Source organism: Pelodiscus sinensis, chromosome 1 (genome assembly GCF_052426305.1).
Source record: "Pelodiscus sinensis isolate ZL-2025 chromosome 1, ASM5242630v1, whole genome shotgun sequence".
NCBI classification, from domain to species: domain Eukaryota; kingdom Metazoa; phylum Chordata; order Testudines; family Trionychidae; genus Pelodiscus; species Pelodiscus sinensis.
The window spans coordinates 111,045,756-111,070,404 of NC_143052.1; the positions used below are offsets into that span (position 1 = coordinate 111,045,756).

The following is a 24,649-nucleotide window of genomic DNA, read 5'->3' on the forward strand; positions in this document are numbered from 1 at the left end:
GCTATAGTGGCTACTGCTTCAGAAATGGTTGGACACCACGGCTCTAACTGCTTTCTTTGCACAGTCGGAAGTGACACAGGCAGGGAGTGCCCCCTCCCTACCAGCTGAGACTGCCCCACCCACTTCTGCAGCAACAGGCCTGCAGGGAATGGAATGCCTCTGCATTCCCATGAGTACTGGGCTACCTTCACACTCTCCCCAGCCCCTTCGTATTTGTTTATCAATCATCCTTTAACATTTGTTTTTATATTGATAAATTCCTGTGAAATTTTAAATGAAATGAACTCTCAGGACTGTAGATACACTAGAAACAACTTTTTCTGACATCTTCATCTTGATAAAGAAAAAAAGTTACTTGAAAATCTATCAAAACTAAACTCCCATAAAATGTAACATTTTATAGAAAGTCTGTATTCCATTCTCAACCATTTTGTTGTCAATCATAAATAAAATACTCTCTCTTTACTAAGCCCACATTTAAAGAGGAAGATTGTGCCCTCCCCCCACTCAATGTTTTATAGAGGACACAAAGACCACCTGAAAATTGTCTGTTTTGTCTCCTTCTGCTTTTTACACTACAAATTGAGGTCAGATCTGCCCTGTTTTCCTGGAAAACTGTAGATAACTCAAGAGTTACTAGGTTTGTGATATCACAACTATCAAGGAAATAAAGCCCAAATAACTGAGCAAGAAAGTGATTTTCATTAAGTCTAAAACTCTGGTTTTGCTAACACTACTGTAACTCAAACACTTAACACATAGCTGGGAAAAAAAGCTTTCTGTTAAAGATTGAAAAGGCCTCTTCAGTTGAACAGCTGATAAAACTCCCAATCAACTTTCAACAAATAGGGACAGTAAGACAATATTTTCATTATTTCAAAGTCAAAGAAAAAAAAAACAAGCAAGAAAAATACTTTATCGAAGGAAAATAAAATCATTTTCAGAGAGTTATCTTTACATGACACAAAAGACATGAAGGAAAAATTCTGCCTCTTGCCCCCCCCCCCCCCCCCCCGTACCAAAAGCTTGACGGGTTACCTTTAAAAATCAAACTAGCAGGGAATTGTTCAAACATCTTTCTCAATCATCTTTCCCCAAATGCAGATGGTTAAGAGAGTGGGCAGTAAATTGGCAATGTTGTTAAAGTCAAGAGACAGTTTCTTGTGTAGGGATCTCACCACCATCTGTTTAAATGTGGCTGGAATCCTTTCTTAAAAAGCAAAGCATTTAATAATTCTTGTTAATAAAATGGGCCCCAAACATCCCTCTGATCTCTTTTTTTTTTTTTTTTTTTTTTTTTTAAAAACCAGCCAGGAAGTGAAGAAGCCCAGATTACAGATTGTCAGATGTAGATGCAACAACACATCTTAAACCCCGCTCTACAAAACAGAACACTACTCGAAACAGAGAAGGTAGTTTGTTTGTAAGACCTTGCCCATCACTCTACCTTAACCATGCTAGTCACATCACACTATTCATTCAGTCTTTCTAGCAAAACAAAATAGAAAAAAGTTCTATACCATACCATGCCTTTCGTACTCCTGTGCTGCTGCTGGCAGTGGCTCCACCTTTAGAGCTGAGCTCCTGACCAGCAGCTACCACTCTCCAGCAGCCCAGCTCTGAAGGTTGTGCTGCCACCACCAGGAGCAGAGAAGTAAGGGTAGTAGTAACACAACCACACAAACATCATAACCTTGCGACCTCCTTCCCAACAACTCCTTTTTGGGTCAGGACCTCTACAAATTCAACACTGAGATTTCAGATTTAAATAGATTAAATAGAATTTACATTTTTTTAAATTCTCTGACCATGAAATTGACAAATATGGACTATAAATTTGTATTTGTATGTAAAAACAATATAAAACTAAACTCACATTCCAGGAGAAGTTGTCTGGCTATGACAAGCCTACAGTCTACAAAATCCTAGACAAAAGCTATCTTTCTTCAAATACAAGAGTATATCAGACAAGTTAGTGATGATTTACAAAAAACAGAGATCACCATGACTCAGTAAGGTGATGAGCTGACAGGCAGATGGAGCCCATTATCTTCACTTCTCAATCCAAGTTTTCCTGTAAAAGCACTAGGGGAGGAGAGGGCTTTAACCAAGCAATAGAAACACAGGACAAAAAAGGATTAGGAGTGAAGCACTAGGGAAGAAAAGATAATGCAAGAAATGCTGCTCACATTTCAAATAGCTAGAAAAGTTTCTGTAGTTTTGGTCACATGAGCTTTTCCAAGACTAGGGTTTAACATCTGGACAAGTTTTGTGGCTATTAGGTTTAAATGATATTAAAGTAGAAACTACGGACAATCAGGAACCTACTTTTGCTATATACAGAGTATTTAATTCAGCTGTACAAAGCTACCTTTGGAAGTATAAAATGTTTCAAGCCTTTGTTCGGCAATCTACTTCAGCATATCGCCCACTACCGAACCATCTGCCAGGTGAACCTGAAGTGAAGTATAAGGGCAAGTTGGTGCATGAAACTCAGCTTAGCTGCTTCTACATCCAACCTGGAGGTAAGACCCACATTAGTGATATAAATAATGATGTCCTGAAATCTTCTGTGTTGTATTCCATTCCCATTGAAACAGAACAGTTATTTTCATATCTGAAAACTTTTATGAACAATGCATTTTAATAATCATTGGTAATATATTTGGAAATTGTGGCGTATAAATGCACTCCCACAGGAGACAGAGTGCTCTGGAAATTCTCAGATCTCTAGAGTGAATAGAAAGGCACTTCATCAGATAACATGCTGACTTTTAAGCGCCTAATTAATTCCAGTCCCTTGCTTCCATCTAGAAAAGGATGAGACAGGGCTTAAGAAAAAAATATTTGATTCCAGAATTTAAAATGCAGTCACGGACAAACTGTGGGCATGGGTTTGAGTAGGCATAGATGGGAATAACGGGATTTCACTTTAAAGTAGAGAATATATAAACAATATTTGAAGACAAAGTAGTAAATGTGTTTTTTAAAGGCAAGCCTGATTTCTAAAGGGAAATTAATTGAGACTTGTTTTCCAATCTTCAGTTTTCAAAAGTACTACATACATATTCACTCTCCTGGGAAAAACACAGACAGCTGTCCATTTTATCCTATATGAAGTAATAGGGGGAAAAAGTGTCACATGAAAAGTTACCGTCTTTAAAAAAAATTCCATTCCATGTTTAACTACTCTGCTTTTCTCATCATATGGCTATCTTATCTTGAAAAGATGTCCGGAATTCCCAGTGTTGGCAGTACACTCAACAGTAAATGTTCAGAGCAGTTAGCATATTGCTTATGTACTGACATCCATAAATGGGAAAGTAAGCCGGTGTTCAGCAGAAACATGCTGAATTATTCCTCTTTCCACCTCATTAAGAATCTCTCTCACATCTTCAGAGTGCTCTAAATCTACCTTAATTCTCCTTCATACACTTTCTGCATCAATGTAACAGGCCAAACGGATTCAATCACTACCAGCCACTGAAAGTTTTTTTTAGCTTAACTGTTTCTTTTCATGGGACATAAAATTTCACTGACTTTCAAATACCAGTCCATGATTCCACATGTGAATTTGTAACTATTAGCAGAGAGGCATCTTTTTTTTTGGCTGCTTACTACTCATCAGGCAATAGCAATATTTGAAAACGGTGGCTTTACCCACTACAGGTAAGATTGCAGAACTATCACCATAACAAAACCATTTTTAGGACTTTCCTAAAATGTTCACCTTTTCAATTGAATATTTCCATACTCCGATCACACTGTGCAGAAAAGCCTTAAGTTTAGCAAAATCCCTGTAATTGTGTTGAATCATAGGGAAAAATTAAGGCTATAATGAGGCAGACAATCGACTAATTGGGGTTGTGTGTGGTGGTGGGAGGAGGGACGCGGTGATAGGGATCCAGAATTGACCTCCCCTGGTGCAGCAAACTCACTCATTTGGGACCAGTGAGGACCGAGGGTGCCAGACCAGTGTGGTCCAACTTCTGCTGGTGAAAGGGAAAAGTTTTTGAGCTTCAGAGAGCTCTCTCTCAGATCCGAAACATATGATATTTGGCCAGTGCAGAAAACTGATTAGATGAACTACTAATCTAATCTGGTATAGTGACTTCTATATTTCTGCTGAGCCGCATCATAGCAACAGGCACAAGACTCTTAAGTGAAAGGTCTCTTCACAAATCATTTGGTTCCAAGCTCTAGTGTGTCTTCACAATGCACTACTGATAAAGGAGGAATGAGAAAATAATTCTAGATTTCATGTCAGACCTTGACCAATCTCACTAACCAAGCTATATGATGTAAACCTGGATAGTGTTTTAAATTATCAAATAATTTAGCCAACGCCATAGAGCAAAAGGGTTATTTTGCTGTTAGAAAAACAAAGGAAGTTTTTGAAAAATTGCAGCAAGTATGCATTATTTCAACCACAGTGAAAATACCGATTGTGTCTTCCCATCTCAGGTATAATGAGATACCAAAAAGAGAGACATTTCTACTAGCAATATCCATAATTACTGAATTAGTTTAAACTTCTACCTCCATTCCTGACTTCTAAATTAACAGCCCTAAATCCAACCTCGCTTAAATAGACACAGACAAACTTTTCAGGGACACAGTGGATTAGTGCAAATGGTCACTGGTTTGGCACCCAAAGCCTGTCTGGATTGCTTTAGTATTGGGTTATAGTGCCTAAAAGCCTTGATGCAAACACCTATTTCAACTTCATATTACAAAGATCAAACAAAAAGACACAAAATAGTATGAAAATTGCCAAACTACAAGAAGAAAAACATGTTAATCATACTGTAAATCTTCATAAACTTTAGCATCATTGAATATAATTTTGAAAAATATTGTTATTGTATATTGGCTGCAAGTACCATCCTTTTAAAGGATAAATACAATGCAACAAGAAGGTCAGCAGACTTATCTAGCACAGCAATACCATCTTTTGCTGCGGAGTACATTCATTTCAGATTATCTGATACTAACTATAGATATTCATCTGCATTGAAATCAAAATGGTTTCAGTTAGCATTCAACAAAATGCTGCAATTTGACAGAAATTATTCAATCCCTCAATCCTACTGTTTGCTTTTAGATATCTCTGAAATTTATACTTAGAATAATCTTTTTCAAATATCAATTTATAGTTTTCTTAAAAAGGAAAGCAACTGTATTGCTGAACTGTTAAACACAGATGAAAATGTATGGTTTAAATAACATAACAGAAAGATAAGTATAGTAACTACAGATTAAGATAATTTACTGAAAGGCTAGATTAAAGTTAATTTACTTAAAGTGTCTACTAAATTTGCTCCTAGCCCGCAGTGGGCATATAGCTATTATTGAATGTCCCTCTACCAGAAGCAAAGGGAAGCAAGACATTAAAAACAAAACAAAACAAACAAAAAACCCTCTAAAAAAAACCCTAACATTAATCCTTAAAAAGAAAATTCCAATTTATAGGGGGCACCCCAAAACCTCAACTCAGTGAAAATACTGGAATAAAAAAGTGTGTGATGAAAAAGATTTACAATACTGTGTGAGCTGGAAATCCATAGTACTGTTGTGAGAATGAGTTAACGAGTGAAAACATGTTTTTAAGATTGCTACCATCAATACATTTTTTAAAAACAAATTCTCTAAAATGGAGAAGGAAAAAAAGAACCAGAGTTCCTCATAGTTTAGTCAAGCAAGCTCTGGATAGAATATCTGTAAAGAAGAGAAGGAATAGTCAAATTATCAAGTACATCTATACTTGCTGCATTGGGGAAATCAAGGCTCGGAGATCCATTCACCCATGGCTGATTTAGCAGGTCTAGTGAAGCCCTGCCAAATCAACTACAGATCGCTTGGCAGTTGACCCCTGTACTCTATCCCCTGACAAGAAGAGTAAGAGAATTTGTAGGGTGCAGAAGTAGTGATAACTTGACCTAAGGTATGTTTTTTCCAGCTATGCTATTCACATAGCTGGACTTGCGTACCCATGGTAGACTTTCTGTTACAGTGTAGACATAGGTCTAGAAAGGAACCTTATTGGTCACACGGACCGCTGACACATGAGAAAGAATGCCTCTCACATTTATAATCAGCCTCTCATCTACAATATGCAGAAGCTTCTAGTTTTCATCTCTTTCAAAGGGTCTAAGGCAGTGGTCACCAACTGGTCAATTGCAATCAACTGGTTGATTCTGGGGAGTTTCCCAGCTGATCACAATTGGCATTCAGCAGGCTCAGACAACAAGGCAGCCCCATTTGTGTGTAAAGGAGGGAGGGTGGGCTTGAAGTCTCTACGTGCTACTCCTGCTTGCAAGCACTGCCCTCCAGAACTCATAGGAAACTGTAATCAATGGGAGTTGACAGGGGTGATGATGGCAAAGAAAGGGAGCGGCATGTACAGCCCTGCATGGATACCAATGTCTACCTGCAGATAGACATTAGTATCTGCTGATCCACAAAGCTCTGTTTCCCAGTAACTGCTGTGCACAAATGGAGAGGAGCACCGCGGCGCCACTCCTAGAGCCAGTGCCCCTGTGGCTGTGCTGCTGTACTGCCCCCAGGTCCACTGCCAGCAGGGCTGTAAGACCACAGACAGGGGGATGTGGCTGTCAGCAGGGCTGGGGGTAGTGCACTAGCACTGCCAGGAGGAGCTTATGGCACAGGGTGCTGACTCCTGGGAGGAGTGGCACAATGCTCCTCGTTGTTGGCCACAGCAGCTCCTGGGAGCAGAGCCTTGTGGATCAGCAGATACAGATGTCTATGTGCAGGTATACATTTGTACCTGAGCAGGGTTCTAGCCTGAGGCCAGAGCAGGCAGAGAGCCTCCCTCAGTTTTGCTGCATTGCCAAGGAGTTTAGGCTGAAGAGGGCTTGAATTTGTTCACTTTCTTAAAGAATGTGACTATTTCTAGGGGAGTCCAACAGGGGAATTATTTTGCTCCCAGTAAAGCATGAATAGTTGCCGTTTCCACTCAGAGTGAGTGCTTGACCTTTTACTAGACTATTGTGGAGAAGTGGAGGTGGAGGAAACAATAGAATAACCAGGGCTTAAGCATCTATCCCTGCACCTGGAACATATCTGACAGTAATAAATAAGCATTGGAAGTAGTCTGCTTGTGGACTTAGAACAAATATATGACTTCTTCTATGCACTGAAGCCAAGTGACCAGCATAGATGATTCCAGGTTCTGATGGAGTAGCTGGTTCTGAGAAACTAAGTCCACTCAGAGGGGAAGGAGTTTGTACAATACCAGAAGTACACTGGATGAGGATCTTGGGTGTTTTGTCCATCAGACCCTCACCAGAGGGAAGACAAACTAAGACAAAATTCTATGGCTGCAAGAAAGCATTGGCTCTTAGCTAAGGGATGCCTAATTTGAAAGAAGAATATTGGTATCTTCATATTTCTCTAGGCGACCATATATTGCCAATTCACAAGACTAGCTAATTTATGCAAAAACATGTTTGTGTCACTACTCTTCTGTCCTCCCTTTGCCATCCTCTTAACATGGTTATTAAACATACTTGTTGCACCTGGTTTTTAAATTTAGATTGTAAACTCTTTATGGCAGGTACTATTTCCTACTATACATATGCACAACTACTAGTAAAATGGAACCTTTCAGTGCTACTGTACAATAAATAATATAATTAAGTATCTTTAATACTGTGCTTTCCAACAGTTGTCATTACCCAGATAATTCTAGTTGTGACTCAGCTTGTCTATCCTGAAGTCTAGTTCTCCATCTATGTGTGTAGCTGAGAAGGAGATAAGGTTTCTTTTTCACCACATATGGTTCTGCAAGAGTTTGTTGCTATGCCTCAGTTTCTGTCACTCTACAAGCAATTATAGGAACACTTTTTGCCTGTGCTGAAAGGCAGGAAAGCACTGCAGACTGCTCTTATTTTCTAGAGGTAAATTGGTAAAGTGTTTTTCTAATAGTCTCAGAATGCTAGACCTCCATTCTATCTAATACCTATTTTTCCCTTCCTCCCATCTCCTCCCCTTTTCCTATTAATTTAGATATTTTCCTATTTTATTACTGCTACCCCCACTGCAATGTTATATCTAGAAAGGATATAGAAGATATATCTAGTATATAGAAAGGATGTTAAATTGCGATTAATCAGATAACAAGTACTGCAGCTGATGCAACAGGGTTAGCTCTTGAAGGCGGTGTGAGCTGGGACTAAGCAGTCCTGGCTCGCGCCGGACCCGGGAGCTAACACTGCTGTGGCTCTGCCTTTTAAAATGTAGCAAGAGCTGCTGGGCTCTTACTATATTTAAAAAAAGACAGAGCCATAGTGCCTATGTCTCCCCAGTCTTCACCTCCCACACTGTGGCGATGGTGCTCGGGAGAAACAGCTTTTAAGGCAGCTCCCCCCAGCACTGGCTCCTGTTCCCACCCCTTGCAACCTCTAACACAGAGTCAGCAAGGGGGGGGCGTGAATGTGAGTAGACTATTTTCTACTCTTTTACATTCCTAGTATCTAGTATTGTCTGATTTTGTATGGGATAGTCTCACTGCTTTGACAGGTTATAAAATGTCACAGATTACTGAGATCTTCTGAAATATTCGGAAACATACACAAGTTAAGGGTTTGGGGCTTTTTTTTGTATTTTTCACCGTTAATGGGGGACAAAACCCACCAAAACCCCCATAAAACCCTACCACTGAGATTAGCAGCCGTGTGCAGCCTTGTGGGCCAACAGAGGAATCCCAACCAGACTGACTTATGAGCAAGTCAGAGGAGCCAGAAGGGAGACTTACTTCAGGTGTATATATAGAGACACAAATAATTTGATCACTAACATACATGTAAGAGGTGTTATGATCCTAAAGTTCTAAAATCTGGAATTTCTTGCAGTTCACATTCTGAGATGAAAGTTTAATGAATTATGCTACAATCAAATAATCCCTATTTTCCTGTAATACCGTGCTCAGGGTTGTCTCCTTGTTCCCTGTATGTTAGTGTGTTTTAGACTGTGTCTCACTAGCCTTACTGTTTCTTCTCACTGTTGTAACAAGCACAAGGTTAGCACAAATGACAGGTTATTTTTCCCATTACTTAAATCTAACATCAAAAGTAAGTTTTAAGCATATGCACACCAAAAAAACACTACTGAGAATTTTTACAAAGATATATATACACACACAAGGAAAACCACGTATGTATACAGTATAGGTAAGAAACTTAAAATCACTAACTGGAGTAATAACTAGTCTTTACCCTACGTATCATTCTAATATCTTATAAATGGCTACAGGCAGAGGCACGGGGAAAACTGGTGAGGGCCTCTGGATTTACTTGAAATGTATCTGGGAAATTTCAAGTATCACCTTTCTTTCAGCTTTTCAGATACTTTCCAAAGGTAGGATATTTATTAATTATTCATGAAGTTCCTGCTTTTCTTAAAAAAAAAATCATTTTTACCATACACTGAGTCAGAGTCACTGCAGCCTCCTGATGCATTTTCCTGCTTCAAATTATATTTGGGAACTGACAGTATCTCTGATGAATATGCCCCTATGTGCTGCAGGGAAGATACTATGACAGATCTTCAGGTTCTATCACATCCAACTAATTTCAGATGCACACAAAGGTAAGTTCAGGGGACCTCATACAAACTGTTTTCAAAAGATTAGGACCTAAAGAGAAGTGTGCGCCAAGGTACAGATCTCTTACATGAGTGCAGAGACATAAGCCTTCATTTTTATAACCACTCGCTATTGCAGGCAAGCTTTACCTAACTGCATATTGAAATGGCTTCCTAGGCAAATTAGCTGCTGAGAGTTTCAAGGAGCAATTTGCTTTGTGACAGACAAATGGCTCCAATAATCCCAGGAACGACTGAACTTTATACACTGCTAGTGTCTGCAGATCATAGACCTAGAATGAGCCAGTCAATGGATGGACAAACATTACTTCCCTCCTGAGAGCCACAGTTGATAACATTCACTAGTTTACTAAAAAGGTAGGGAGCTATAGCCAAACCAGAAGGCTTTGAATTGGCAATGGCAATGTTCTTCCAGTGTTGCCCAGCACATACATGAAATCAGAGATCAGCTAAAACCTGCCTAACTAGCAGGTTCTTCTGCATGTGAGGCTTCCAAATACTAAGTCAGACATACTTTACAAACAAAAAACCCACAAAACCTAAACGCATACAAGATTTCTACATATATCTACATTACACCGCATTTTACCACAAAGACCTATTATTTGCCAGCCAAGAGACAGATTGATGGCTTAACAATGCTTAACTACTTTCTCAAGGAGAGGGGCACTTTGATACAAAGAACAACTAGGGTTGTCAGGTGTCGGGTTTTCACCCGGACTGTCCGTTATTTAGGTCCTCCATCTGGTAAAAAAAAAACCCAGAAAATACCGGACATGTGAAATGTCCAGTATTTCCTGTTTCCCTCAGGTGGAAGCCCCGCAGGGACAATTTTCCCCTGTCACATCTGGCGGGGGGTGGGGGAGTGAGGAGCATAGGGCCATTTAAAGGCACAGCACCTTTTTTTTTGTGTGTGTGTTCAACAACTCTGGTCTCTCCCCTCCCCCTTTTTTTCCAACAGAATTTTTTTCCAGGTGGGTTGGGTTTTTGGGAAGGGTGTTTTTTGTTAAACCATCTGGCAACCCTATGAACAACTCTTCCCTGGATTTGGTATTTCAAATTTCAAAATTTACCCCTCTGGGTTACAATTCCTGTGCAAGCCAATGTCAGCTCTTGAAAGCCATAGACTAAACGCACCAGTAATCAATGAAATGTCTTAAAATACAAATTTTGTAAAAAGTAACTTATTTCTCAAACACCTCTCTCAATGGATAGATGAGAAAAACTCACATCTGGCATTTCTGTAAAGCAGAAAAGGGTCCTGCAGCTGGAAATCTAAGTCTTTAGTGATGGGCTCTGTTCGATTTTCCATGCTCAGCCTGTTCATAATGGTGAAGCCATGCCTGGGAGAAGCTGATCTGTAAATTACCAAGCAGAAATCATAGCAAGTCAAGAAAAAAAATATGAGTATCGCTTTTTTTTGTCTGACAGTGCTCCAAAATTATTATTGCAATAGACATTATTATATAAAAACCCAACTATGTTACCAGGAAGAAAAATGAACAATGGTCTTGGAGCCCGATAGAATTTTTGGTTTCTTTGTGGAATCTTTTTGCCTTTTCCAAACTCCTAAGCTCTGTATGAAAAATGAGAAAGATAACAAAGGCCAAAATGATTGTTTTTTAATATAGTCTGCAGCATCTGACTAGCATCTGCTAGTTTGAGCCCTAAAGCCTCTAGCCACAGTCCTAATTATTTGTGCATGCCCTGCATCCACAGTAAGTTTCAAGGCCATCAACGGGCAATAACTTACTAATGTAAAACTTGTCTTTAGACTACTGGTATCACAGTATTCAAGGATCAGAACTGGGCTACATTTCCCCACTGCAGCAGAAAAGCGATATTGGAAAGTATGATGTGGGACAAAATTAACAACAAATTTTACTTTTTTCCTTTAATACATGAAGATAGTGAATTATACAAGTCACTCCAGGTGTGATTTTCAAAACTCCCTAGGCAGCATAAGAGCAGAAATCCTATTGACTTTCAGTGGAATTTCTTTGCGTAAACCACTTAGGTGCTTTTGAAAAATCTTACACTCCAACTCTACTTCCAGTGCCAATAAGAGAGGTTACCTTGGAACTGAGTTTGACAATGATGGACAAGACAATGACTAAATATTTGGGATAAATGTCAAGTTCAGAAATCACCAGCGGGTGTCTCTATTAACTCCCAAGCACAGGAACCCACATTACAAGAAGGAAGAAAATGGAAAATGAAAGAAAGGGCGGAAGTAATAGAAAGAATACTTGATGGTAATAATCAGAATTGTATTTCCCTGAATCTTTTAATGTTATCCCTAACAGGTCTCATTTTTGAGATTTAGAGTACAAATCTTTTTTACAGATCACAAAAGAGGAGCAGGTGATAAATAAATCAGCTTATTTAACTGAAATGCTAGACAGTTCCACATTTCCAAAATAATGATGAAATTGGAATTATTACTACAACATCTATAGAAAGGAATTCCTCAGTTGTACCCATCCCAGTTTCCAATAGCTATGAACAAAATATTTTTATTGTGCTGAGACCTAAACTTTATAAGCCTTTTCAACATCAACTGACACTAAAATGTGAAGGGGACTACTTACTTACCATTTGTAAAGTGATCTAAAGAGAAGCCCTGTGTAGGAGTGCTAAACATTATTATTGGGGAAAACAATGCTGTAAATGAATAAAACTGGAGAACATAAAAAAATAGGGGAATCAGAGTGGACGATATTAACATTATTAAACTGTATTGCGTATGCCAGTGTATTTGGCATTTTGTGCTCAGAATTGCTAGAAGCCAAGAATCCACTGAAAATAAAATCATGTATTCTCTTCTCAAAGAAAGCAAAGGAAACAAGGGAAGGAAATGACAAAAGAATACATGATGATAACAGCCAGATTTCTACTTCTGAGTGTTTTAGCATCATCCTCAACAGGAAGCCAATATCTGACACTTAGGATAGAAACATTTAAATCAAAGAAGTTACAAATTATTATTGTAGACCAAAATTATCACTTTTTATTTTTGTAAAGCTGTCTCATTCAACAATTTTAACCATATATTGTTCAGTTTAGTTATATAATTGAATGTCATCACTCTATTTCTAACCTGTGCCTTTATTATCTGTTTAAAGAGAAGGGCTGAAAAGGGTTAACTCTTAGTGCTATGATTAAGAATATAGCAGAAGGGAGCAGAGAAGACGTAAACTACTAAACCAATGCACTACAACAAGTGAACATCCTTCCTCAACTTCCTTCTTCTCAGGACCCAGAAAAGGAAGCAGGGTGGTAGAGGGGCACCGATTCTGATAGACTAGAAGCAGGAAGCTGCAAAATTCAGGTCCTGTGCACAAGAGATTCATTTCCCTACTATGGAGTGGGCAAGGCACCTTTGATCTGCCAGACCCTGCTACAAACTACAGAAGCGGAGTCAGTTCCTTCCTCCAGCAGTAATAATTACATCATCATCTCTTACTTCATCCACTCTTGTTCTTCTCTACACAGATGAATAGAAGAGTGGGTGTGGTGAGGTGATTATACTGGCTTATGCTCCCATACTCCCTAGAAGAAGACTGGGTCCACTGTACACCTGGCCTCATGTGGTATTTAGTTCCTTCATATCCCTCTTTTCCCAATATAATCAGAGGAACCTCCTGTCTCCTCAGCCCCAGTCTTTCTCCTAGCTGCATCCTCAAGAGAAAAAAATAAACAGAGGGAGGAAATCCACTTACCTGTTCAACTACCTCAGTTTAACAGCTGCAACTCTGTGTCTGCCAGCTGCTCTGTCTTCTGCCCATCACATACACAGCAGGCAAATCATGATCAACACCCCAAAACTCCAGCATATAGAGGATAAAGCTTGCTTTGAAACATACCTGTGTTATACAAAAGAGGAGACTAGATGATCTAATGGTCCCTTCTGGCCTTAAAATCCATTAAATTATTCCCCACCACCCCAAACAACCTTGCCATTAATTAAGAGGTGAAAGTGAGAACCAGAAAACAAGAAATATAAAATAAAACAGAACCATGAAATTAAAACAAACTCTCAGAGCAGTTAGAAAAAAGAGCCACTGAGAATATTCAATACCTGGGTTGAAAGATACATGATTACCATGTTGTAAGTAATTTGACACCAAGGGAAATGCAAGGAAACTGCCTGAACTTTCCCCTATCCAGGAAACAATTGCAATAGTATTAAGTCTTGCCATTTCCTTAATCTGGACGAGCACTTATTTTCTTTCCCATTTAGCTTTTTTTGTTCTAAAACCTTCTAAAGGACAAATGTTACTTCCTACTTTAAATAGAACACCGTCATAATTTATCAGATTCACCATGCTGAGATTTAAATTACATTTCCAAGCCTTATACACATGAACACATACAAGGTGATGTTGTTCTTTTCGTTGATCCCTTCCTTATATTGTCTTTGACAATTTCAAACTAACTTCTATTCCTTTTCACCTTGTAGTAAAAACAAGATTTAGAGGGGTTACTTAAGAATTCTTTTTAGCAGGCTTTTTCTACCTCCATGTATTTTATGTTCAGACACTAAAATGTAACATTCTTACCTTGTGTAAACAAACAGTGTTCCTTCCACATCAGTCTTCTCCTAAAATAAAAGAAACATACAAATAAAAACTCATAAGGTAAAGGAGAAAAAAAAAAATCAATGTTTTTCACCAAACAATCACTTAGTCTCACCAGCAGACATAAGAAAAACATTGGCACGGTGGATTTAACATATTGGATCATTAATACATCAAAGACCTCAATAATAAAAGGGATTACCCTTATGAAGAAGTGGATTTACTATCATATTCATAGTCCATTTCTGATGAAGAAATTATCAGGAATTATTATTTTTGTCAACCATAAATAAGTCACTACTAGCTTCCTTTTCCCAAAGACCACCACAGTTACCTATCTCTGACTGAAATGAGGAAATAATTAAACCAAGTTTCAGAGATTTGCTATTAAGAGATTACAACTACTATAGTTCCTCTTCATCCTTTAGATGAATCAGGTCTTCTGATAAGGCATAAAAACCATCAGCACTGCATTTTTTCATTTTAGTTAAAAAAAAAAAAAGAAAAGAATCTCAGAGTTGTCTTATCTATTTTTTTTCTCCTGATATCCTGTCAGTCAGGATAACTGACAAACTGTCATTTAAAAAAAGAATTCCAGTGTCTCTCTACCTGATCTACGGGATGTCAGAAACTGCCAGTACATTTGACACAATATCTCACTCATTTAAAAAATATGTAATTTTTTCTGGCTCAGGAACAAATATTTGGGAGACAAGCTCTTTGAAATCCTTCTAGATGATAGATGCTACACAATTCTGTTTACATAAAGAGAGAATTACATTTGAAATAGGGATGTTAGATATTGTGTAATTGAATATTTGTGTAATCACACAAAATACTGTCAATTACACAATTGTTAAATAGTCCCCGGGGGCAGGGTTGGCAGCGAGCGCGCTCCTGGCCCCACTCCTGGGGGAGCCCCTTGCCACCCAGCGCTGCTGCCTCTATGGGATGCAGAACGGCCTCTGTCCACGGGGAACTCGGACTCCCCCATGGGGACAAGCTGCTTCACGGCAGCCTCCCCGATCCCCCTCCCCAATGCTGCTGCCTCTGACAAAGGCAACGGTGTGTATGTGTGTGTGGAGAAGACGGCACCATGGAGCCAACGCTAGGGGGAATTGGCTTTTAAGCTGGCTCCCTCCAGCACCGGTTCCTGCTCCCCCCACCCTTGCTGCCTCTGATACAGAGGCAGCAATGGGGGGAACTGTGAGTAGTCAACAAGATTAACCAATAAGCCTAGGCTTATCGGTTAATCGTATAGTTGACTACTTGTTTACATCCTTAATTTGAAAATAATGTTTAAACATAGTTCCCTTAAACAGTTCTGACCAGTGGTGTTTAACTCCACCAGCGTTACCCAGTCAGAAGAGTTCAAAACTGATTTAGGAAAAAAAAACAGGTAAGAACTATGTTTAAGTAAATTTTTCATATACTGCTCTATTTGTTGTACGTAAAAGGGATAGGTGAAAATCATTATTACACACTGACCAAAGGATATACAGACTGACAAAATGTTAATGACATACTCAAGATCGTTTTTTAAATATCACCTGTATTATTAATATCTTATATTTCAAATATTTATTATATTTTTCAAAATTTATTTTTTGCCAATAACTCAGCTTGGACTTTGAAAATAGAAAGGTAATCTTCACCTTCTCCTAGTATCAATTTCACTTTTTGATCCTAATGCACCAATACATTGCAGTTACGGGAGTTTTTCTTCCCCTCTCTCTCATTTTCTCTTACACTGCAGGACAATATGGAAATAAAGACAACATTGCTATTAAGTTTTGTAGGACTTTCTTTAAATTTTATATAACAGCATTTATGTCTGAGAGGTGACGTAGTCAAAAGTGTCTCTCTAAATAAACTTCCAGTCCTATAATCTGATTGCATAGGCAGATCCTGATACCAGTCACCAATGTAGAGTGCCACTGAAGACAACAGACACCTTTAGGCTACGTCTACATTGGCCCCTTTTCCGGAAGGGGCATGTTAATTTCACGAGTTGTAATAGGGAAATCCGCGGGGGATTTAAATATCCCCCGCGGCATTTAAATAAAAATGTCCTCCGCTTTTTTCCGGCTTTTAGAAAAGCCGGAAAAGAGCGTCTACACTGGCCCCGATCCTCCGGAAAAAGCGCCCTTTTCCGGAGGATCTTATTCCTACTTTGAAGGACATAGCCTTACAATACGGATGTAAGAGAGTAGTCAATTAGTTGACTACCCCATAAGCTTAAGCTTATCATGTACTTGAGTTGATTAGTTCTATAAAGAAACCACTTGCTGCCTCTATAAGTCTGGTTCCCCTCAGCATTATCTCCACTTCTCCCTGCCCACCCCCGCTGCTGTACCACGGACAGAGGCTGCTACTGGCTGGGCAGGCAGCCCTGCTCAGTTCCGGCTTGTGCCAGGACCAAACCCCACTGCGGCTCTGCAATTTAAAAGGCAGTAGGAGCCAGGCAGCTTGCCCCTACTGCGTTTTAAATTGCAGAGCCACAGCTTTCGTCCCCGACCCGGCGTGAGCAGGGACTGAGCTGGACTGCCTGCTGGGAGTCTGTACCTGTTCATGTTGGGTTGGGAACTAAACCCCGCTGTGGCTCTACAATTTAAAAACACAGTAGGAACCGGGGGGAGGGGGGGGGCAGGATACCTGGCTCCTACTGCCTTTTAAATTGCAGAGCCGCAGTGGGGTTTGGTCCTGGCACGAGTCGGGGCTGCCTTCCCCTATCGAGTAATCAACTACTTGATTAAAATCTACTATTCAATTATTAAAATAACCTAAATGTAACATTCCTACTTTACAGGCATACTTGCACAAAGAGATTAAGGGATCACAGCAGGCTCTTACTACATTTAAAAGGGAGAGCTGCAACACTGCTGCACCTACACCTTCCCTGCTCCCTTCTCCTCCCCCTGGGCCGTGGAGACGGTGCTGGGGGAACTGGCTTTTAAGCCGGCTCCTGCTTCCCTACCCCTCACTGCCTTTGATATAGAAGCAAGGGGGGTGGGGGGTTGAAAACATGAGTAGTTGACTCGACTACCCAATAAGCCTAGGATTACTGGGAAGTCAACTAATCAACTACTCTTTTATAACCCTAGTGTGCATTGAGTAAACTAGGATGCACCAATCAGTAGCTATTACAGTGCATTGAAATGAGTGCTTTTCTGAGGAGGAAGAGCCCTCACTCATAAGCTACCTGAGAGTGCCCATTTTATATTAGGCATGCCTACAGTGCAGTTTTGAAATGTTCAGAATTCTTAAATTGTTTACATTTCCAAATACTTAAAAAAAATATTACCATGGACACATTTCTTGCCAAAGATTAGATTGATACCAAGTTTCAAAATTCACCCGTATTTGCATTTCTTGTCCAAAACCTAATCTGTCTTAAAAAAATACACAGAACATAGGCTATTTTTTCATTATACACAACTTCCAAAAACTATTGACAAGATTTCTGTCAATTTTTCCCTAATTACTAATCTTTGGGCAGAAGAGCTGCATGGCGGGTATCAGGCAGCTGCTCTGGTCGGGGCTGGAGGAACCATGTGGCTGGCGGGCAGGCAGCTGCTCCCACCGGGGCCAGGTGGTGGGTGGGCAGGCAGCGGTTCCAGTCAGGGCTGCGTGGTGGGCAGACAGGCTGCTGGGGATCGGGGCTGCATGATGGGCTTATTAATGTTCCCATATGCAATGCTCTCCTTCTGTTTGGAGATGTTGGAATTGTAAGAATGGAAAATGATCAAGTGTAACAGAATAATAGTTATAGTAGCATGGGTTAACAAAATGACTTATTTCAGAGTGTCTGTTTGCAAGTGATTAATTTTTAAGCCTAAAACCTCTGTATAAATGGTTTTAAACCAGAGCTAACTTATGATTTTAACGGATTACTATTGCCATGAATAAACATGCTGTGCTACTAGGATAGTTTTTGTGCAGGAAACATGGAAGATCTGTTTTCAGATCCTCAGTTTTTCCCCTTTAGAAAACATTTACTACCCTTTCAAGACTTTAGTTATCCTTGCTATTGAAGTTGTTGAACATCAACATCAATAGGCTGAATACAGCTTTGTCACCGAGAAACTGAGAACCACGTGACAGTTGTAACTGTTGAAAAGCGTAGGGCTGAAAATTACAGTGAATGAGCAAACTTTGGTTTGATTTTGTAAAAACTGGATTAATCTCTTTGAACACTGTGTATTACTGAAAGTTGCTAAACATTCAGGTTTACAGCTATGTTAGTGAGATTTTCTCTTTTAAAGTCTCTTTCCTGCTCTGCTCCAGCCGGGACCCCCTAATCATTAACACTGTGTCTAAAAGTAAACTGTCCTACCAATGCCCATCCAGTGAAAATGGCTAATTAACCACAGTAAATTGGGAGAAAGGGAATTACAGATAGTTCCAAAGGAAATTTATTCAGCGCTAAAAAGAGCTAGTCCCATCATCAACAACAAAAAATCATAATAAACATTTCATTAATATGAATAACTGCAGATATAAAGTGACACAAAATCCAAGTTGAATCAAGAGTTTCTATAAAGCTACTAAATCTCCAAATACTTAGCAAAAGAAGGAAAGCTTGTCTGAATGAGTAGAAAACCAAAGGGTTTGACCTCCAAACTTTTCAGTTGGAGCTGGGGGAAAACTCTCTCCTTGAAGAGCACTGGGTCCATTTTACAGAAGCCCTACAAATGCATGAATTTCAGAATATATTTATAGAAAATTCATTATATGAAACATTCATCCCATGAATAAATTAGAGACACTGAAATATAGTGCAATAAAAGTTGTGCTGCAAGAAAAAGTTTTATGGGTGAAATAATGTGAAAATTAGGAAGTGTGACTGTCTACGAAGGAGCATGGCGGAAAAGGATCTAGGGGTCATAGTGGACCACAAGTTGAATATGAGTCAACAGTGTGATGCTGTTGCAAAAAAAAAAAAAAAAACCCAAATATGATTCTAGGTTGTATCAACAGGTGTGTTGTAAGCAAAACTCGTGAAGTCATTCTGCCGCTCTACTCTGCACTAGTTAGGCCTCAGCTGGAGTACTGTGTCCAGTTCTGGGCGCCACATTTCAAGAAAGATGTGGAGAAATTGGAAAGGGTACAGAGAAGAGCAACAAGAATGATTAAAGGTTTAGAGAACATGACCTATGAAGCCAGGCTTCATGAACTGGGCTTGTTTAGTTTGGAAAAAAGAAGATTAAGGGGGGACATGATAGCGGTTTTCAAATATCTAAAAGGGTGTCACAAGGAGGAAGGAGAAAATTTGTTCCTCTTGGTTTCTGAGGACAGGACAAGGAGTAATGGGCTTAAAGTACAGCAAGGGAGGTTTAGATTGGACATTAGGAAAAAATTCCTAACTGTCAGGGTGGTCAAATATTGGAATAAATTGCCAAGGGAGGTGGTGGAATCTCCCTCTCTGGAGATATTTAAGAACAGGTTAGATAGACATCTGTCAGGGATGGTGTAGACGGAGCTTGGTCCTGCCTTGAGGGCGGGGGGCTGGACTCGATGACCTCTTGAGGTCCCTTCCAGTCCTATTATTCTATGATTCTAGTAACATTAAATATGATTCTCCTTAACCCAGCATAGTCCTCCACACAATTATTTTTGTGTATTATCTGGCATGCATAAGCATAGATACCGGTATATTGAAATGACGCTGCAGAAGAGAATCTGAATTTAGGAAGATACCAAAGATTACTGGAATGGAAAAAGGAACCAGTCCTACCCCATTGAAGTTAACCAGAATTTTGCTATTGACTTCAAAGAATGCAGATTAGAGCACAAAAGTTGTGGCTTCTCCCCTTTGCAAAAAGGTTATTAAGGGTTTCTGTATCTGTTGTTAGGTAAGATATTCAAGCATGATATGATTAAGTTTGATTAAGCGAAGCCTCCACGTAAAACAAATATAATGGCTCAAAATATACCTGTATGGTTTCTTTCATCATTAGATCATCTGCTAAACATTTCTGAACTAAAATTAATGTAAATAGAGCTGACATATTCCATTATGCTAGATGTACATAGCTGCGTCTCAGTTTCCCAACTGTAAAGTTGTGAGGTCACATGCATTAGTGATTTTGATGTGGTCAGATATTAGTGGCGGGTGGGGTGAGTTCCTTGGTAGACAGACTGCATGTGTCCCAGTGAGACTGGGGGAGTACCATTTACACAGGCCTTGTAAACCTGATGCCTTCCGGAAAGAATCATGCTTCCCTCACCTGGTGCAGCATCTCCCTCACCTGGCTGTGGGTCTCTTTCCAGATGCTCTTTACACTGGACCTAGCCAGCCTCTTGGGTCTACCTCATGCCTTGTCACTCATCTGTTCCCTATTGGCCCGGGGGTGTATGTGTGACAGAGAATAGTTGCAGCACAGTGTTAATTATACCTTGTTTTAGAATTCTTTCTTCCATAACATATATATCAAAAAAACAAAGGCTACATCTACATTGGCATGATCTTACGCAAATACTCTTTAACGCAAGAGTTCTTGCGTTAAAGTATTTGCGCAAGAGAGCGTCTACACTGGCATGTGTGTTTGCGCAAGAGATGTGCTTTTGTGCAAGAGCATCCATGCCAGTGTAGACGCTCTCTTGCGCAAGAAAGCTCCGATGGCCATTTTAACCATCGGGCTTTCTTGCGCAAGAAATTCACGTTGCCTGTCTACACTGGCCTCTTGCGCAAGAACAGTTGCGCAAGAGGGCTTATTCCTGAGCAGGAGCATCATAGTTCTTGCACAAGAAGCACTGATTTCACACATCAGAACGTCAGTGTTCTTGCGCAAGAACTCCCCGCCAGTGTAGACAGGCAGCACGTTTTTGCATAAAAGCGGCCACTTTGGTGCAAGATCGCACCAATGTAGACACAGCTAAAGAGTTTAAGGTGCTACTAAAGACTATCAAAACATGTAGATGGTATCACGAGCTTTCATGGACACAACCCACTTCTTCAGATGACAGGGGTGTGTTGTGTCCCAAAAGCTCATGATACCATCTATATGTTTTGTTAGTTTTTAAGATGCTGCTAGACTATTTGTTGTTTTTTAAGTTTTCCCTGTTACAGACTAACTCGGCTACCCCTTTGAATATATATCTAAGATATCTGTGAGTAACTGGTGGATGTCATGGTGACACACACCTGAACAAGCACACATGACCTCAATATTGGTGCACAAGACAAAACTCACTCCACTCATGGATGGAAAATCTTTAGATTTTCCAAATCCTCTGGAGCAGGGAGGCCTTGGAACCTGCACCTGCCCCAGCAAAATCTCTCCGCTCCAACTGGCTGGTTTCTAGCCAATAGGAGCTGAGAGATTTTGCTGGTGGTGGAGTCAGTGTGTAAAGCCCTCGCTCTCACTCCCACCTCCCCGCAGCACACAGAACCACATGGAACAGCCAGTTGGGGGTTACTGGCAGGCTGGGAAGCCTGTTTGAGTGTGTTGCTGGCCAGAAGCTGCTTAGGTATGCACCTTCTGACCAGAGCCTGCCACTTCACCCCCTTCCAGACCTGCACCTGCTCCTACAGCCATCCCCCAGGTCAGAATCTTCTCCCGAACCCATACCATCTCCCTAACCCTTCACCCCATCCTCTTCCACAGATCACTATTCTCTCCTTCACCCCAACAGTCACTCAGACCCCATACCCTTTTCGGCACCCCAGTTCCCTACTCTGAGCTCCCTTCTGCACCCAATCTCTATTTCAAACCTGGACCTCCTCCATAGAAAAGTGCAGCCCATGACCACTTACCAAAATCTTGGAGTGGCCCCTCTATCAAAAATTTTTGCTCACCCACAGTCTACATGAGGGGTGGGCAAGATACATCTTGTGGGCTGGATCCAGCCTGTGGACCACTCTACCAGGACCCTCAAGCACACAGCAGCCACTGTTTTAAGCACAGGCCTGCTTTGTGTGGCTCTCTGCTTTGGAGCAACCGGGAGGTTGTGTGTGATTACCCTACCTCCAGCCCAATCCTCAGCTCCTATTGGCCAGAAACAAGCATCCCATATGTAGACAAGATCTTAAGCATGGGCTTAACTTTAATTGCATGAGAAGTCCCACAAACTTCACCATGCTAAGCACATATTCAAATCCTTTACTAGATCAGGGCTTCTATATCTTATGAAAATGTGTTATATTTGCTGCTTCTTGAGCATTAGTACCACATCACTGGTAATTTTGAAATTATATGGTGTTCTTCCAAAAACTATACACACTAGGGATATAAAATCTAACCTAATATTTAATTGGTTAACTGACTACGTGGGCTCCCAGCTCTGGGACTGCTACCACCACCAGCTCCCAGCCCTGCTGGGGCAGCCCTCTACCCCACTATTCCCCCCACCCCCATGAGCAGCTCCTCACCTGCAGCCTATGGGCAACAATTAATTGGTTACCCATTCACATCCTTAGTATACACGCACACCACCCCATAGAGCTGTGTTTCTCAACCAGCAGTATGAGTACCCTTAGGTATACTCAAGAGAAGTCAAGGGGGAGGTATGTCAACAACTGAAATTTGGAGAAAACTGAATTTGTTAAGTTTTACAACATTTTATTATTTTTGTACTTTTTACCACCCAAAAATGTCATCACCCGCCTGACTACAAATAAGTTGTTTAAATAAATGCGTTGCAATGGTTAAAAAAAAAAGTGTCTGAAAACCATACGTACTGGGTGTACTTACAATTTTTTTTAAAAAAAGGGGTATTTTATAAAAAAAAGTTGAGAAACACTGCCATAGAACATTTCAGTGACAATACAGTTTCCATATAATACTGTATTGTACTCATGAACAATGTACATTTACACTATATCCTGGTAAGGGCAAGAACTTGCTTTTAGCAGATGCTGCTGAATAGACACCACTATGAATTTCAAGTTCATTGGCCAGCATGGAAGGGGTGGAAATGAAGGGCCACCGTTTCTTTCTCCCACCTATCCTCTCAACAACTTTTGTTTGGTGCTTAGTTGCAGAATTTGTGCCAGAGAGAACCAACGCCCTTTCTTAAATTGTGGAAACTTTTTACTGTTCCCTGCTTTGGGTTTTCACAGTGGATTTGTGGGCCTTCCTATTAGGAAGGTGAATGGTTTAAACCGCTGAATTGGTGGGGGCTGGAGCGGCTGCCCACCCCTTTAAATCAGTTAAATACTTAAATGGGGTTTTACATCCCTACTTCATAACTGAGCATATTTTATAAGTTAAAGAAAACAGATACACCCCCCTCCCCAATACTTTCAGCCACCACCCCTTCCCCAGACCCTCCAATTCCCGCACGTCCCACGTGTGTGTGTTGGGGGGGGGGCTCCCCGCCTCAAGCTCTCTCCGCGTCGGGGGAGGGAGATCTCCCCTCCTGTTTGCCCTGCCCGGCCTCCCCCACTTGTCCATGGAGATGGGGGGGGGGGGAATCTCTAGGTTCCCTCCCGCCACCTGTATGCGTGCGCGCGCGGAGGGGGGGGGGTCTCCCCGCTGCCGGCCCGGGGGGGGGGGGGGCGTCACGCACCCACTCGTTGGCGCGGTGCCCGAAGGTGTAGAGCGCCACCTGGCTGGCCACGTCCACGATGCTGCTGATGTAGGGGTCGTGCCGCTGCAGCGCCGCCAGGCTGATGTCCAGCCCCTTGCCCAGCAGGGCAGCCCCGGCCACCACCGCCGCCGCCATTTTGCCTCCCACAACAACACTTGCGGGGTGCGAGGAGGGCACGACTAATCCAACGCCGAGAGCGAGAGCGAGCCCGGAGCGAGATAACACCGGGCCTGAGTGCTGGGACCCAGGCTCGGTAATCGCGCGCCGAGTTCCCGTTGCTCAGGATTGTTGCCATTAGCAACAGGGTAAAGTCAGGGAAGGTCCGGCCGGGCTCAATATGCGTAACCCAGGGGGCGGGGCCGGAAGGGCGCGCGCCATGGAACGCCCGGCCTCGCGCAGTCCCACGCCTGACATCCCTGTCTCTGCTCAGGGGCAGCTGGGCACACGTGGCCGGGAGCGTAGAGAGACCACAGTATTGCCAGCTGCAACGAATCCCAAATCATGTGTCAGATCTCCTCAAATCACAGCAATGACTCCACAATAATAATAATAATAATAATATTGAGGTTCTTTTGTTTTCTCTAGGGTGGAGTCTTTAGGGTTCAAATTTAACTGATTTACTCCACAACCTGGAAGACTACAGACTTAGGGGTTTTTTTGTGTTTGTTTTAACATGTGAGTTGCCCCGCTGCACTGCTAATTAGGAACTGCTTTCTGTCAGTGCCACCCAGCTGGAGCCAACACCCTGAACCCCCAGTCCCATGTCAGAAACCCTTCCCGCACCCCAACTCCTCTGTGTCTCTATCCCAAGCCTTCTGCCCTAAGTCAGAACCACCTTCCATGCTCTACCTCCTTCCCAGACCTCTGATCCTCACCCCAAATCCTCTGCTTAAAGAACCCCATTCCTACAA

The 24,649-nt window shown here is 41.2% G+C and overlaps 1 protein-coding gene across 7 annotated transcripts in view; it reads right to left on the bottom strand.

The window, feature by feature from the left end:
• DCP1B (decapping mRNA 1B) overlaps positions 1–24,048 on the bottom strand; it is a 57,583-nt gene extending 33,535 nt beyond the window's left edge. The window contains exons 1-4 of one of the 7 annotated variants that reach the window (XM_075896675.2): positions 23,718–23,812; positions 14,187–14,227; positions 13,347–13,490; positions 10,855–10,982 (exon numbers count right to left, since the gene is read on the bottom strand). In XM_075896675.2, coding sequence (XP_075752790.2) covers positions 10,855–10,951 — 97 coding nt within the window. In that variant the 5' untranslated portion in view covers positions 10,952–10,982; positions 13,347–13,490; positions 14,187–14,227; positions 23,718–23,812. Of the gene's footprint in view, positions 1–10,854; positions 10,983–13,346; positions 13,491–14,186; positions 14,228–14,406; positions 14,694–15,859; positions 15,967–23,717 lie in introns of those variants that run through there. The other 6 variants (XM_075896687.2, XM_075896683.2, XM_075896671.2 and 3 more) reach the window with 6 other exon arrangements.
• Positions 24,049–24,649: the final 601 nt, after the last annotated feature.